The sequence below is a fragment of the Equus caballus genome, chromosome 6 (genome assembly GCF_041296265.1).
Source record: "Equus caballus isolate H_3958 breed thoroughbred chromosome 6, TB-T2T, whole genome shotgun sequence".
Lineage (NCBI taxonomy): Eukaryota > Metazoa > Chordata > Mammalia > Perissodactyla > Equidae > Equus > Equus caballus.
Genome location: NC_091689.1, coordinates 20,337,871 through 20,354,145, shown reverse-complemented (window position 1 = coordinate 20,354,145; position 16,275 = coordinate 20,337,871). Strand labels below are relative to the sequence as shown.

Sequence of the window (16,275 nt, the reverse complement as noted above, 5' to 3'; positions counted from 1 at the left end):
GCAGTGCCCTGGGCAAACCAGCACTTATGGCTTTGGGAACAACAAACACCCAATCGATTCCTTGGTATGATTAGATTTCCTGCATAAGGCAACCATAAAGTTCACTCTTCAGAAGACAAAGCGAGAGCTGGCAACAGCGTCAAGGATCAGCTATGCCGGGGCCCTTGTCTTCCAGACAAGGAAGCCATCCTGGTTTTCCGTGCCAGGGCAGGACATACGCCAAGGCTCCTGCCTCAAGGTGTGTCCCTTCAGCCCGTCCAAGGATGGGGCGGGGGCCAACCTAGCTATTTTCCAAATGTCTGATTACTCTGATCCACCATCTTTAGACCTTTGCAGCCAGTGAACAACTAGGCAACAGAGAAGATGGCGCCCACACACTAACCAGCTTTTCTAATGCAAGTCCCCTGGGGACAGAGGTGAGCCTGGGTGTGGCCTGGGGGTGGCTCCAAGCAGGGGGCGCTCCCGGCCTTATCTGAGTGCCTGACACGAGGCTGAGGTTTTGAGGTTTAGCTAAACATCCTGTACAGAACGAGTACAACCGCTCCTACAGTCCTCCTCTGTCTAAAAGAAAAGAAAGGCGGAGGGGGTCACATGTTTCATTTTAGAGTTTACATTTCAAACCAGGTGCTTCGCTGCGGACGGGGAGGGATTATTGGGCCAATAAACAGCACAGCCTCCCAGCCACAGAGCAGGCAATTATCTTAACATGATAACAAGTTGTTCCAAGGAAATAAAAAGATCCCCCGACTCTCCACACCCTGAAATATCAGGTGATTCTGGGACAGGAAAGTAGGGTATTTTTGAGCATGATATTCTAGGGGAGGACACCATTTTCCTAACTTTGAAGGAAAAGAGCCAGACAGACAGGACTTGGCTCAATCATATCCCTGCAACATTTACCAAAGAATTCTGGGAGAAGAATGACTAAAATTATCAATTTCCTAAATACCCTAAGAAAAAATTCAATCACATCCATGTAGCTTCTCTACTGTCCCTTTTCTCAAAGAATTCTTCACAAAAGTACTACAGTCAAACTACAGTCTCTCAACTGTCGGTTTTTTTTTGTTTTTTATTTCCTCTGCCATTTGTAAAGACAATTAGAAGTGTTAACGCATACATATATCTACAAACACACACACATCCCCAATAGTCTTTTGGGAAATGGCTCAGATTTCACAAATACAGCCCCCACTCTAAGCACACACGGCCCAGACGAGTAACAGCGTCCTCTCCCTACCCAGGTCTAAATGCGTCTACTTAACAGACACGACCGTCGGCCCACCACTCACCAGCAGGCTGCCAGAGTCCACAGTGTCCTCCCCCTCTGCCTGCTTGGAACAAGTGCAAGAGGCGAATCCCAAGCCCTCACAGGGAGGACCTGGCTCCCCGCGCCATCTGTGCCACAGAGGCAGGTGCTGCCTTCAGCAAAACCCCACACTTAGCAAACAGACGGCCAACAGCTTGGCTCAACGCCAGCTTCTTCCTGCTTCTTGAAACTGAGAACACGGTGTGGACTACACAGCATGGAATGCACTGGATTCACTTCCTTCTGCCGCTGCTCTCCAGTCGCGCCGCACTGTCTAGGGCGTGTCTCAACACCCACAGCACTGAGTGCACTAAGCGCCTACTATGGGCCAGGTGCCTGCCCCCCACCACGTGCCAGCGAGTACTGCCCCTGCTTGGCCCCGGGAAGATGAAGCTATAGGTGTTAAGAAGCTGCTCGAGATCCCACAGCTGACAGCTGGCACAGCCAGGATGTGAGGTCAGAATCTCCTGGAACCCTGCACTCGAGCAGGAACCAGGGTGGGCTCGCTCATGGCCTCGAGCCCAGACGGCAAGAGCTGCCGGCCTAACGTGGGGCTTCCCGTCTGGCAGGGCTTCTAGCTTACGGGACAGCCCAACCCATGAGGACGACTCTCCCCATCACAGATCCAGGCCGGCGGTCACAGAAGTTGGGAAGTTTTTTCCATGCAAGGAAATCTGCCAATTATATATATAGCTTTTCCTCTCTCCGAGCCAAAGTGACTGGCGTAGGGGTTTTGCCCAGGAAATATCGGAGCTCCAAACAAGCTGAGAAGGAAAACTGATGTGGAAATCTGGATAAAGGTCACGGTTCCTCACCAAAGGAGCAGCCCCAACCACCCCACATGCTGACATCTGCTGGAAAGAGCTGAGAGACTCAGGCCCACAGTTGCACCCTATGCAGGCCTACTAAGGAACTTCCAAATTCATTCAACAAAGACGGACGCCAAACAGATGAGATTTAAAACAACTAAAAATATTACTTTAATCCATTACATAGCTTCCTTTTTATTTAGAGTTATCAGGCTATAGCTAATAAAAACAGGAAGAATAAAACGTAAAGGAAAACCAAATGTAATTAAAAACGTAAGCTACCCTTGTTTAATAAGGTAGTTAGTGTTATTGCCTGGTAACTCTGAAGGATGATAACTCCTTCCTGATACCTACTCTTCATCTGAAATCCTTTGGAATTCCTATAAATTTAACTGCTAAGCGTGAGCAAGTTGAACTCTGTTAGTTTCCTACTAGTGGTGATGTGTGGTGGTGGAGACACAACCTAGCAAACATTTAGAGGGCACTTTTCTGCCAACCCAACAACCTATCAGATGGACTCAAGTATCACCCCATTTTTCAGATGAGAAAACTGAGTCTTAGAAAGATGAAGTATCTTGCCCTGAGTCACACAGCTAACAAAGAAGACCAGCTTTGTAATATACCTCATGAGACTTCTGGATACAAAATATTTCAGCGATGTCACTTGGGGAAAAGGAAGTTACAAAGACAGATGAAAAATCACTCTTCTCTATGCATGGCCTGCCTATCCTGACATGGTCATTTCAGGGCAATCATTGGGATGATGCTAGGAGTGAAGCCTGCAAGATCCCCATCCCGACAGCTGTATGGTGTGGCCACATGACTAAGCAGAAGTGCCATGTCAGACTTTAGGGAAGTCATGCGAGATTTCAATATGGGATTTTGCAGAAGCAACCCTCTAAGCATGTATAACCTACATGAGAAGGCAATTCTCAGTCAATTAATACCGAAACATAGCACATCTTCTTTATGCCATGGACCCCTTTTGGCAGTCTGTTGAAGCCTAGGGATTCCTTCTCAGAATATCTCTAAATGCAGAAAAGGAAATACCTAGGATTGCAATGGAAACCAATTTTAATAAAATATAGTCATATCCACAGACCCCTGGGAAGGATGGGAGGTGTCCATGAACCTAAGTGAAAAACCCCTGCCAGGCAACACACTTACTTCTCACCTCCCTCTCTTGCATCTCCCAAAAGGAGATATGGAGGCGACTGGCACTCTGGCAACCATCTTGGACTAGAAGAACCAAATTCTGGAAGGATCCAGACAACCCTGCGGAACGGCCATACTGAACAAAGACTGCCTTCTTCTGTATGAAGAATAAAACTTTACATGTTCATACCATTCTTATTTAGGCATTTTTTTCTTATACAGATGTAGTGAGTCGAATGATGGTCTCCAAAAAGATAAGTCCACATTCTAATCCCCAGAACCTGTGAATATGAGCTTATTTGGGAAAAAGGTCTTTGCAAATGTAATTAAGGGTCTTGAGATGAAATCATCCTAAACTACCTGGGTTTATCTAAATCAATGACAAGTGTCCTTCTAAGAGAAGGAAGAGAAGACACGGGGTAAAGAAAAGAAGCCACATGGAGACAGGAGCAGAGACTGGAGTGACGCAGCCACAAGCCAAGGAACACCTGGAGCCACGAGAAGCTGGAAGAGGCGAGAAACGAATCTCCCCCAGGACCGTGGGAGGGAGTGCAGCCTGCCGTCACCTTGATTTCAGATTTCGGGCCTCCAGAAGTAGGAGAGAATAAATTCCTGTGGTTTTCATGGTGATCTGTCGTGGCAGCCCCAGGAAACTAACAGAGCATCCAAACCTATTTCTAATATACACATCTTTATGATTTTCTAAACATTCAATGCTAAGAATTAAATATAAACTCCATTTCATGTATGCAGTATTGTATACAGCATTATGTAGAAGCAGCCCTCTAAACACAAATATCCAAAACTTAATTCTCGTTCAGTCTATACTGAAAACCCTATTTTCAATCCCAATTATTTGGCCAATCCATTTTCCTGAAATTAAAAAAAAAACCCAGGGCCTGTCCTTCCCCTCATTCTGTTTTCATATGATGCCAACAAGCCTTCAGTTCTCGCTCTCTGTTCCCTGCCCAAGCTCCTCCGTTCCCTCCGACTACCCCCTCGCCTCTCACCCCAGCGTGGTCTCCACTCTCCGCCGCCCTTCTCCAGGCCCAGCTGCCCCAACAGCACATGTCCCACCCAACTCTCCAGTCACGTTTTTTCCTCCACCAGCTCAGCTGCTTACGTGAGCCAGGGTCCCTGGACCCTGTCCCCTTCCTCATCATCAAACCCAGCCGGGTCTCCTCCATTCCTTTGTTACAGGTACGTGACATGCTCACCAGAGATTCCGGGAGTTTAGGACACATTAAAGTTCCAATTACGATCCATCTAAAACAACGTGAAGTAAGCAGAAGCTGAAATACAGAAGTCCCCGTGCCCAAAAATGAAGCTGTAAACCAGAAGCAAACCCGAATCCCACAGAGCAGAACAAGTTTTATCTTCTCCACCTCGAGGGCAGGCGACACAGGTGCAAAAGGACCGAGAGCGAGCAAAGGCCACCCCCCCAGGGAAACCCACACCCTCTCCTGGGCATGGGGACTCCACATGGGAGCTGCTCTCGGGAGACCACCCTCACCTTCCCCAAAGTCATTCCAGTGGTCTCAGATGCTTGTTCCAGCAACATCTTCAACAGGAAAAAGTGAGAACATCTAAGTCCTTAGTCCTGCAGGAGCGCATAGGTAAAGTTTAACTCATCAACTGTGACACATCACACAATGAAATATCTGCAACTATGAGTGACCACGACAGAGACTCACAACGTGGAAACATCTATGATGAAATAACAAAGCCAAAATACAAAATTATACCTAGACGGATGAGTGTATAACCTACATACAATTTAATGTTTGCCCATGAAAAAGTCTGAAGGGAGCGTGGAAAAAAAACAGCTGCCAAGCTACTGTGGAATCTTTTTTTTTCTGATTTTAAATTTCCTTTAGAATCCTTACTACGATTTAAACACTTTAAGAGACAAGTTAGGAAGCTGTCCCGCACACGGCCGGTGTGTCGCACGGACAGTGCTCCTGGATGCTAGTCCCTGAACGCGTCTGACGTGCCTGCGCTCTTCCCACGCCATCCTCTCTGCGAGGGCCCGTCCCCCACGCCCGCTCTGCTGCCCCGGCCAGGTGAGGAGCTTCCTTCCCACCACTCTGTGTCTCACACCCCTTCTGTTACACCTGTCACAGGGCAGCGTCATCATTTCTGTTCACGTCTAACAGGCTGTGAGAAGCCCCTGAGCAGGGAATGCGGTCACCCACCTCCGTCCACCCTCAGGCACCCAGTAGGGAGTTTGTCACAACACAGGATTGTTGAAAGAAGGAAAAATCAGTCCTTGTAAAATAGCATCTTTTCCAATTGATTTCTGTTTGATTTCAGGAATTAGGTTGCCAGGTAAAGCCTTACTTGTTGTCAAATTATTCCTATAGTCCCCAGGGGTCAACAAGAAGTTTTCAAGCTGTCAAACTTGCTGGAGACGCACACACAGAACGAAGACGCCAGCCCCCCCGCCATCGCTGCTCACCAGCACCCAGAAACACACAGTCCGGGGAAGCTCCTGGGTCCTGTGCACTCAAGGCATCTGCCAGCGGGTAGCAGGAACAAAATGGGGCGGCCCACAGAACCAACCACAACGACTGTTCCATGGGGCTTCATAAAGAAGAAACGACTCAACCTCCTCTCAGAACAGAAAGGAAGAACAGAACCCACTTCCTCGCTCCCACTCACTCGCACACGCGGCCGGTGTGTCTTGCACTGAAGACAGCCAGCTGAGAAAGAGAGCCCCTGGCCTCAGGGCACAATGGAAGAAAGTGTGACCAAGTGCACAGATTACTAAGGAGCCTGTGCTCATGCAGCATCCCACGAGTGTGGGTCCCAAAAGCGGGTGCACCTCAAAATCATGGAAAGCTTCGAAAACTCACCCATTTGTAAATCAGCATCAGAATCTTGGGGAATGGTGCCAAGAACCTCTTTTTTTCTTTTTTAAGTTCCAAAGGGTGCTAGGGCACAGCCGAGTCTGGGAACCACTGCCCGGAGGGAGCAGGAGGCAGCGGCGCATTCCCTTCTGACCACGGTGTGAACAGAAAGATCTCAGGGAAGAGGGAGTTTCCGCCCCACCCTTGAGGAATGGACAGGGTCTACAGGAGAACTTGGGGAGAGGGCCTCCAGGTTGGGGGCCCCACAGAGACCAGAGTGACCAGTGCACAGGGCATTGGTTCCCCAGCAGGAGCAGGCCCGGCTGGAGCAGGTCTGTGTCAGGGTGAGAGGCTGGGAGGGCCCCGAAGGGCCAGATGCCCTGACTGTCTCAGGTAAGAAATGAGGAGGCACTCAGTGATTGACGCTGCTTGTAAAAATGGGCAGAATATGACTCTTTTTAATGGTTTTATATTTCAGATCTATTCCAGTAAAACTTGTCTTTCCTCTTCAAGGTCCAACTCAACGGCAGCTGCTGCCATGACTCCAGGGGGGAGAGTCAAGAGTCAGACCACGTTAGGCTGGTGCAATGGAGTGATCGCAGCGGTTCTGTTTAATTAGAAGTTATTATTCAGTAAACAGAAGAAGTACACAACGCTGAAGAAGTAAAAGTATACCAAACTCAAAGAAAAATTCCTAATTAAGTACCAAATGACACCATAAATCAATCTGGCTTACCGCTTTCAATGCACTCACTGACTACATACCCAGTGAGACTCTAGAACCACAACGTTCACAGCAAACACTGAGATCGGGCCTACAGCTTACGAACGCCTAGAACCCTCATCACAGCCCCACAAGCAGGCACTGCTATTACTCCCTTTCTCAAGGGAGCAAACTGAGGCTCAGAGCCATATGGGACTGGCCCCAGGTCACTCAGCAGTGAGAGGCTGAGCCGGGATTCACAGCCTGGCTCCCCAGTCCTTGCCTCTGAGCACGCTACTGTGCAAGGTCCTGCGGGGGGTACTTTCTGAGATAAAAAAGGAATATGACCTAGTCCTGCTGTCTAGGACCTTATACCCAAGTGAGGAACTACAGATCGTGGACATTCAGAGACAGAGTCCCTGATCCCTCTGGGAAATCCAAAATTTGGAAACACCACAAAGCACATCACGTCCCCATCAAAGAAACAAAGGTACTCGAACATGCTACAGCATGAGTCTACAAACACGTGGGACACCTCACAGAGCACCGTCCTTCCGCAGGCTCCTTTCCCACCGCAGCGCTGGCTCTCTGCTCTCTGCCGGGAGCAGCCTCTGTCCCTGCCCTCTGGCAGCTCAGCCAGCTCTGACCATGTGGGGGACCCACAGCCCCACTGAGGGAGGGGGTCGTGAGCACCCAGCCACCAGCCTGGGGACTCAGATGTGTGCCTTGGCAAAACCAGAGCCGGCTGCTCGTCCCAGGGCTGCTGTGCCACCCAACACCAGCACCACAACCGGAAGAGTCCGAGGCGGAGGCCTCAGGCAAGGACCCCGAGTGCCACGAGTGGGTGCCAGTGAGACAGAGGGCGGCCAGGGGACATCCGTGACTGGGGTGAAGGGCTCCGGGGAGTGAAGCTTCCACCGAGAGCCAGGGTCCTCTCCAGACAACGTGGGCGTGAATGCCTCGCAAGTCCGGTGTGCTCCCGGCTCCCTGCTGCCGAGGGACACGGCCAGGGCCCAGCCCACAGCGGCTGCAGTCGGCCCTTGGCCTGCTTCCCACTGTCCACCTCAGAGGACGAGTCCCTCTGTCCACTTAGTTTAGAAAATCTTCAGTAAGTTGAACTCAGCTCTGATTCTGCCTCCCTCACAAGGGACAGAGCCTCTGACAGCAGCCACCATGAAGTCAGTCTCTGAGGGGACACTTCTAAGAAGGGAAGGGGCCAGCAATCTGCTCCTGGTGCAGGACAAAGTACGGAGCCGCCTGCATCCCGCCCTGTGCCAGGCGACTGTGCTACCTGTGCAGAGCTGCCTGCTGAGAAGCACCTTCAGTGACTGCTCTACACCCACCGCTCTTCAAAACCCTTATTTAACTCCCAAGTCACATGAACAAAGGTCAGCACTGGCCCTATCTAGGCTTCCACTCCTCTTGCATGGCCGCAGCAGAGGCCACCTGTCCGACCTCCTCCCACGCATTCTGGCCACCTCTTCCCTCAGATCTAGTCTCCAGCAGCAGCCGGACTCACCACAAAAACCCAATACATATGGCAAACAAGTCCCAACTCCCCGCGGCCTGGAAAGCACTTCACCTCTGACCTCAGCCCACCTCTCCACCCTCACTCGCTCTGCTCCCTCTACCCGGACACTTGGCTTTGATAGCCACGGCTCACTCTCAGCCTCAGGAAGGCTTCCCTGACCCCCACCCCTGCTGCAGCCCTGAGCTACTTCCCTCACGGCCCACGGCTGTTCCTGGGACTGCTCACCACCTGCCACGCCCGTGGCCTGTGTGCTGTGGAGGGAGCTCTGCTCTTTCAGTGACACACGGGTCTGGTCCACGGGGCATGCTCTGCTGAGTGGAATCAATGAGAGGAGCAGGCCCAAATCATCCTGGACCTAGCGGTGACCAAGTCACTCCTCAGCAGAGTCATGAGCACCTACTGTGTGCTGGCACTGGGGTAAAGCAGGGGACAGAACAGACAAAAGTCCTTGCATATCCCTGCAGCATATACTACAGCATTGTAACAAACCTAACAAAGCCGAACAGACTCAGAGCCATGACGATGAAAGAGGGATGGGGGACGGGGGGCAGGGTGGGAACAGAGCTGTGCAGTGCCCCACCACTTTTACTTGTTTCTGCTACATTTTGAAACTTCAAATAACATTAAAGGAGGTGATGACATTTCATCAAATCTTGATTAAAATAGGACAAAGGTTAAAAATGATGGAAATACTAATGTGGAGAAATAAGTAAATAAAAGCACTAAACTCTAACAGCCCTACAATTCCTGGCGCTCTACGGCCCTAGGCTGCTGCGGGAAGACTACAAAAGAAGCCCAGGCAGGACTCGAAGACAACAACAAAAATCACTAAAGAAAGCTCGAAGATGATCAGAGCAAGGAGGGGGATGTGACCGTGCTAAAAAGAAAACATTTTAAAAATATTCTATCAAACAAGAACAAGCCTGGGATAAAAAACAAAGTAGAAAGAGCATGAAAGCTACGCTGGAATAAGGGTAAAAGTCACAATGAAATGCAATAAGAAACAAAATTAAAACTATAATAAATTGAATGAGAGAAAACCAGCAGATCAAAATAATGCAGAAGACCACGGCAGACATGGAAGATCAAGAATCCCCAGCCCCACAGCCCCCAGTCCCTGCTGGACATTTAACCAGCCTGCCACTCGACGGCAGACCCTCAACACCCCAGCCCCCACACCCCGGGCTGCCCACCCTGCACCCCACTCTACTCTGAACCAGAAGCTGCCCTCTCTCAGTGAGGGCAGTGGTTTCCTCTGACTTTCTACACGCCCTCCCGCTTCCTCCCCTAGTTCACCCCCTACACTGCGGCCAGAGTGGAATGTTCCAACACTGCAAGGCTGGTTATTTCCCCACAGTGAACTAGTCGATTGCATTATAGGTTGAAGGACTAGTCCCAAGCCCTTCCCATGGCCTCCTATGGTCTCTCTCTCCCTCTGGCCTCAGCCGGCCACACAGCCCTTCTCTCACCTCTTCACAAAGTCTGGACTGCATCCCCCATCACAAGGCCCTTGCACATGCTGGCCCCTTGACCTGCCCCACTCCAAAGTGCCTACAGGCACAAGACACACAGGCACAAACCCACACGCACACTCTTGTCAGGTGATTTACCACCACTCTTCACGTCTCACTTAAAACATCACTTCCTCAGGGCCAGTCTTCCCAACCCCTCCCCCAGACCAGTGGGGGGGTCCTCCCTACCGGATGCCCCATGCAGCCTCTTCCCCTGATGCCTGTCTCAGCCTGTAATTACACCCCTGTGTGCTTCACCGAGTCCCTGCCAGAATACAGCTGACCACGAAGAGTCCTCCGCATTTCTGCTCACCATTGAAACATCAGCACCGAGCACAGCGCTCGGCCCGGGCGGGCCCTCAACAGACACATGCCGAATCAGTGAGAGGAGAAACACGCAAAGTCCCCAAAGAACAAGACAAAGCACACGAACCAGTATTATACAGAAGAGAAAGGACTTTGTTAAAGTTGGAAAACCAAAACCAGACCCTGGAAGACGGGGTTCACTATCTGCCAGACAAACTGGTAGCAAAAACCAGTATCACACAAGACAAGGAGAATCCCACCAGATTTCAAGCAGAAATGTACAGCTGTCTTCAAAGATGGGTGCCTCCCCTGAGCACCAACACGGAAAACAGTATGTTGTTGGGGCTAATGAAAAATACCATATTTTGATTCCTTTGTGGCCAGCAGAACACTTTACATCATTTTTCTTCCTTGTTCTGCGGTCCTGTCTCATTTTCCTTAGTTTGATATGAACAACTGAAGAGCTGGTGACACAAAGCATGGAGGAGCATGTTCTATGTGGCTAAACACTGTCTGGTACAAAGCTTGACCAAAAAAAGGACATTGCATCCCACAACTAGAAGGACCCACAACTAAAATATACAACTATGTACTTGGGGGATTTGGGGAGAAAAAGCAGAAGAAAAAAGAAAAAAGGACATCGCCATTTGGGCTGGCTATAAGCAGATACAGCAGAAGAAAATTTGTGAACTGTAAACAAGTAAAAAATAAAAAGGAAATTTCCATTCAAATCATTATCAAATATAAAGGTTAACAGTGCATACACCACTCACAAAAATGCAAAACAGAAGACAGGTACCAAGGAAGCATTAAATCAAGAAAGCAGAATAGAGTCAGGCACAAAGCACAGGAGACGTGCGAAACTCCCAACAAGCAGAAAATGTCTAAAGTTCACTATTACAAGCAAAGTGTTCCAGACCGAAATAAGACAAATTCTAACAATACACTGCTTACAAGAATTAAATGTAAAATAACAAGGAAAAACTAAAGATAAAAGTGGAAGCAAACCTATCGATTAAGTTCTGAACAAAGGAAAGAAAGCGTGGCAATATTAATGCCAGAGTACCGTTCATGATGGAGACTATTCAGTGTAAAAGAGATGTGACTTTATTAACAAATGATCACTCAGTCACCAGGGCATTAACATTTACGTGCTTCAAAGAGCTTCAAAAATAGGGAAGCTGAGAACTGTTAGAAATACAGGAATAAAATGACAAGTATAATTGTCCTGAAAGAGATTAATTCCTCATTATCAGTGTGTGGAAGAGAAAGCAGATAAAAAATACGATCATAAGAAGACCCGAGCAACAAAGTTTGTAAGTTGTGATAGATAAAGACCAAATTTTATTCCCCATGGTAAATACACTATCTTTCAAGTACATGGTATCCAACATTTCTCACATTTTATAATGAGTGATCTTGATGTCAGATACTTAACAATGTCACAGAGTGACAAGATACAGAAAATATTAGAGTAATGACAATTGCTGATTCATAAGTGGAAGCCAAAAAGGCCGGGAAGCTGAACAGAGCTTTTGGCAACACCATAGGACTGGTGGGGAAAATACCAGAATTCAGAGCCCAACAGAGAATAAACCCCTCAAACTTACAGCTGAGACTCCTGAGGGAGTATCCCACAGGAGCAGAGGACCTTCGGAGGAGCCCTATCACACATGGAGCTGCGATGATCTGAGACTCCTGAGGGAGTATCCCACAGGAGCAGAGGACCTTCGGAGGAGCCCTATCACACATGGAGCTGCGATGATCTGAGCCTCCTGAGGGAGTATCCCACAGGAGCAGAGGACCTTCGGAGGAGCCCTATCACACACTGGGGCTGCGATGATCTGAGCCTCCTGAGGGAGTATCCCACAGGAGCAGAGGACCTTCGGAGGAGCCCTATCACACATGGAGCTGCGATGATGTGCTAACTCGCCTCCCTGCCAGAAGCACAAGTAAATCCCATGGGCAGACAGCATCCCACAATTATCTTAATCTTTTAGACAGTGTCTGTCAACCAAAATCAGCAGGCATACCTGAAAATAACTGCCAGAACGTGTCCTTGTCATTAAGCGACGCAGGACTATATATGTAAAATTAAAATATACAACAAATCAGCAGAGAGGCGGCAGGTGAGGATAGAGAGTTTTTTCTAAATACCACAAATTAACTATAATTTCAATAGCAATGAAAAGTATAGAGAGTTTAAATGCCCTAAGATCCTTGCATTGTCTGGGAAGCATGAAAAATAGTAATTTGTAACAGAATTTAATAAGTCAAGGATGCATTTTGTAACATATAAAATTTCCACTAATACATATGAAACAAGTTAAAAGAGAAGGGAAAACAAAATAATTCACCCATTTAAGAAACGAAGAAAAGTATGAAAAAATATAAAACGTGAAACAGAGAAAATAAGTAACAATCTCACTCAACACCTAATAGGACAGGCAGAAAAACAAATCTGAAGGTTTTAAAAGATTTGAGAAAAATGATTGAACTTTTGTCCTAATCGACAGCAGACAAGAACGACTGCATTTAAATTCTGTTCCAATGCAGGTGGAACATTTATGAAGAGTGACCGTTTACCGGGTCATAATGAAAGTCTCAACAACTTTGAAGGACTGAAGTCACAGAGTATGTTCTCTGGGCATAGGAAGAAGTAAGCTGGAAATCAATAACAACAAAACAACTGGAAAAATTCCCCAAAAACATGAAATTAGGAAATACACAGATCAGAAGGAGACACCAAAGGAGAGATGAGTCCATTGACACCAAATATCTAAAAGAGCCAAACTAATGCAGGGTCAGAGGTCAGGAGGGTGGTCACACTTGGAGAGGGAGGGCAACGATGGGCGGACGTCAGGAGAGGGACTTCTCGGGGCCTGGATACGTCCTGTCGCTTGACCTGCATGCTGGCCACACATCAAGCTCTGCCCTCACATTTGTGCACTTTTCGGTTTGGAAGTTATGTCTCAATTTAAAAATTTATTTAAAATATATGAAGTTCCAGCAAAGCAGAAACGCTGCTTTGACAACTCCTCTGAAGAGTTACGGTAGTAAAAATAGACCCTTCAGCACAAATCTGTAAATTTTGTGATCATGAGGCTGAAAATCAATTAAAAATGTTAGACAATGGGAAGAAAAGAAATATAAAGCAAGAGAAGCATTTTTACCTGACAACTTTTGCCCACTATTACTGTGTGAAATCTAGTGTAAAAAAAAAAGACTACTAAAATTACTATAGGCAATGAGGGCAAATCCAGACAGATAGAGAAACGGGATCGGGGGATGGGTTGAACTCTAAAACTACAGAGCTGACCATCAGAAAGCACATGAAAATCAACTCATTAGGGGAGGAAAACAAACAGCCGCTGAACTGTGAGAGATGTTCGACCTCACTTTGACAATCAAAGAAACAAATTAAAACAAATTACCATTTTCACACTACCAAAGTGGCAAACATACTCTAATAGTTTAACACATGGTATTTGTAAAAGAATAGAAAAAAGCACTTCTTGAAGTCCCATTGATGTGAGTTCTAAGGGCAATGTGGCAGAATATACGAAAGCCTTTTAGCTCTCACAGACTAATACTAACATGTTTCATCATCAAAAACATACAATTTCACATTATTACAGAGTCTAGGACATGAAGCTGACAAACTGCCTTTTTCTCTTCACGCTGCTGTTTTTTGGCCTTGTAAGGGGTGACCCTGCTGGAAGGTGACCATGCAGAGGACACTGCTCTACTCCCATCTTCCGAAAGCTCCCACTGCTGCTGTTCCGCCCATCAAGAACCTAAAGGCAATCTACGTCTTTCTTTCTTTTTCTTGAGGAAGATTAGCCCTGAGCTAACATCTGCCGCCAACCCTCCTCTTTTTGCTGAGGAAGACTGGCCCTGAGCTAACATCTGTGCCCATCTTCCTTTACTTTATATGTGGGACACCTGCCACAGCACGGCCTGATGAGCGGTGCCATGTCCGCACCCGGGATCCAAACTGGCGAACCCTGGGCCTCTGAAGCGGAACCTGAGCACTTAACCCCTGCACCACCGAGCTGGCCTTGGCAACCTAAGTCTTTAGCTTCATCCCAGCCACACTTCATTCTTAAAGAACAGGAAGGCAAGCAGACCCATCTCCAGTTACACAATTCTCATTTGTACCATTTCTTCCATCAAGCCTGTGTAAAAATCTCTCCTCGCCCCCAAATATTTCCTCCCCTTCCCCTGGAAATCCCTTGTCCCTCACGTCCTTATTTCGTTATGGTATAATTCTTTGGCCATTTTAGGGAGAAATAAAAATGGAGTCTTTTCTAATGTGGAGCACATTTACTCACACTTCTACAGCTACAAAAGGTTCCTACCCGCTGGTTGATTCATGATAATAGTAGCTTTCACTGACTGACTGTTTGTATCAGGCATGCAATTTTAGTAGAAGTTGTGGAATTTGGAAATTACTACTGGAATAGCTGGAAAACCAAATGAGACATTCCAGGAAATTCGGTTCTGGGCAAATACATTCATCGCATCTGCACTCGCTCCCTCAGCACGTGCGCCAGGCCCTGGCTGCACCACGGTCCAAGGCTGGGCCTGCCTTCCAGGAGGGCACAGCTGACTGAAGAGAGAGCTGCACACACATTCCTGCAGTTCGCCGAACGATAAGTGACAAGTTCAGAGTTCAGACGGCAGATACTGCAGGGAGCTAGAAATAGGAAAGATCAAAAAGCATGAATGTGAAGCAAAGAAAATATTTGTATTCCCTACAGCCCAGGGCCCAGAACCTACTGACCCTCTATGGAAGCCTGCCTGGGAGAAGTGGGCACCGGCCAACTGGCCCCAAACACTTCCCATTGATCCCCATATTCCGGACGCCCTCACGAGTGCTCAGGGACGAGCCCCCGTAGATTGGAATGTTCCTGGGGAAACTCAGTATTAATCTTTCTCTTGTCCTTTCCGCACATCCTTAGATGAAAAGGCAGCTTTGAGAGCACTAACAGAGTCTAAAATAAACGTGAAGGAATCGGAGCCTCGCCCTGAGGGCTGGGAAGCAATCTTCCATGCCTCCCGACCGGAAAGGAGCTCCGAGGCTTCCCCAACACAGGACGCGCTCAACATCTGGACCTCAATTATCTGGCACTCTGAACACAGCTTCCCATACAAACAGTACATAAATCAGGGCTCGTTCTCAGATCAGGCCGACAAAGCTCCATAGCAATGCCTGCAGTACCAAAAGCACACTGCCGCACTATTTTCTCCAGATCTTTCATTGAGATTTAATTCCCATACAGTTCACTCTTTTAAAGTACACAATTCAGTGGTTTTAGCGTATTCACAAGATTGTGCAACCATCACCGCTACCTAATTTTAGAATATTTTGTCACCTCCCCAAAAAAATCCGGTACCCATTAGCACTCCTCCTTCCCCCACAGCCCCTCACAACCACTCATCTAGTTTCTCTCTGCAGATTTACCTATTGTGGCACCTCGCATAAACAGTAGCACAAAATATGTGGCCTTCTGAGTCTGGCTTCTTTCACTCAGCACGTTTTCAAGGCTCATCCAAGTTATAACATGTATCAATACCTCATTTATTTTTCAAAAGCCTTTTTTTTTTTTTTAAAGATTTTTTTATTTTTCCCTTTTTCTCCCCAAAGCCCCCCGTACATAGTTGTATATTCTTCATTGTGGGTCCTTCTAGTTGTGGCATGTGGGACGCTGCCTCAGCATGGTCTGATGAGCAGTGCCATGTCCGCGCCCAGGATTCGAACCAACGAAACACTGGGCCGCCTGCAGCGGAGCGCGCGAACTTAACCACTCGGCCACGGGGCCAGCCCCTCAAAAGCCTTTTAAAAGTTCATACTTTCTACCTCAAATGGAATTCCATTTCTAAGAATTTATACTATGGAAACAATCTGAAATGTACAAAAGGATCTGTGTACAAGTGTACATCACAGTATTATTTATGACAGGAAAAAATGGAGTGTTCAATATAGGGACTGGTTAAACAAACTTACACGTGTAACAAATGGAATACCATGCAACACTAAGAAACAAGATTTTGAAGGATATTGTAAGAGAAAAAGCTCATTGTTCAGTGAAGAAAGAATGT

At 47.5% G+C, this 16,275-nt stretch overlaps 1 protein-coding gene across 10 annotated transcripts in view; it reads right to left on the bottom strand.

The window, feature by feature from the left end:
- The window catches only part of DGKD (diacylglycerol kinase delta), a 109,304-nt gene that overhangs the window by 58,901 nt on the left and 34,128 nt on the right, over nt 1–16,275 (bottom strand). For 2 of the 10 annotated variants that reach the window (XM_014740354.3, XM_070269500.1), the window contains exon 1: nt 1,290–1,511. The exons of 5 other annotated variants lie outside the window; for them this stretch is intronic. Coding sequence is in view for 1 of the 5 variants with exons in the window: in XM_070269497.1 (XP_070125598.1) it covers nt 6,126–6,143 (18 nt within the window). In the remaining 4 variants the exon portion in view is untranslated. Of the gene's footprint in view, nt 1–1,289; nt 1,512–6,125; nt 6,179–9,822; nt 9,844–14,531; nt 14,870–16,275 lie in introns of those variants that run through there. 3 more of the 10 variants (XM_070269499.1, XM_070269496.1, XM_070269497.1) reach the window with 3 other exon arrangements.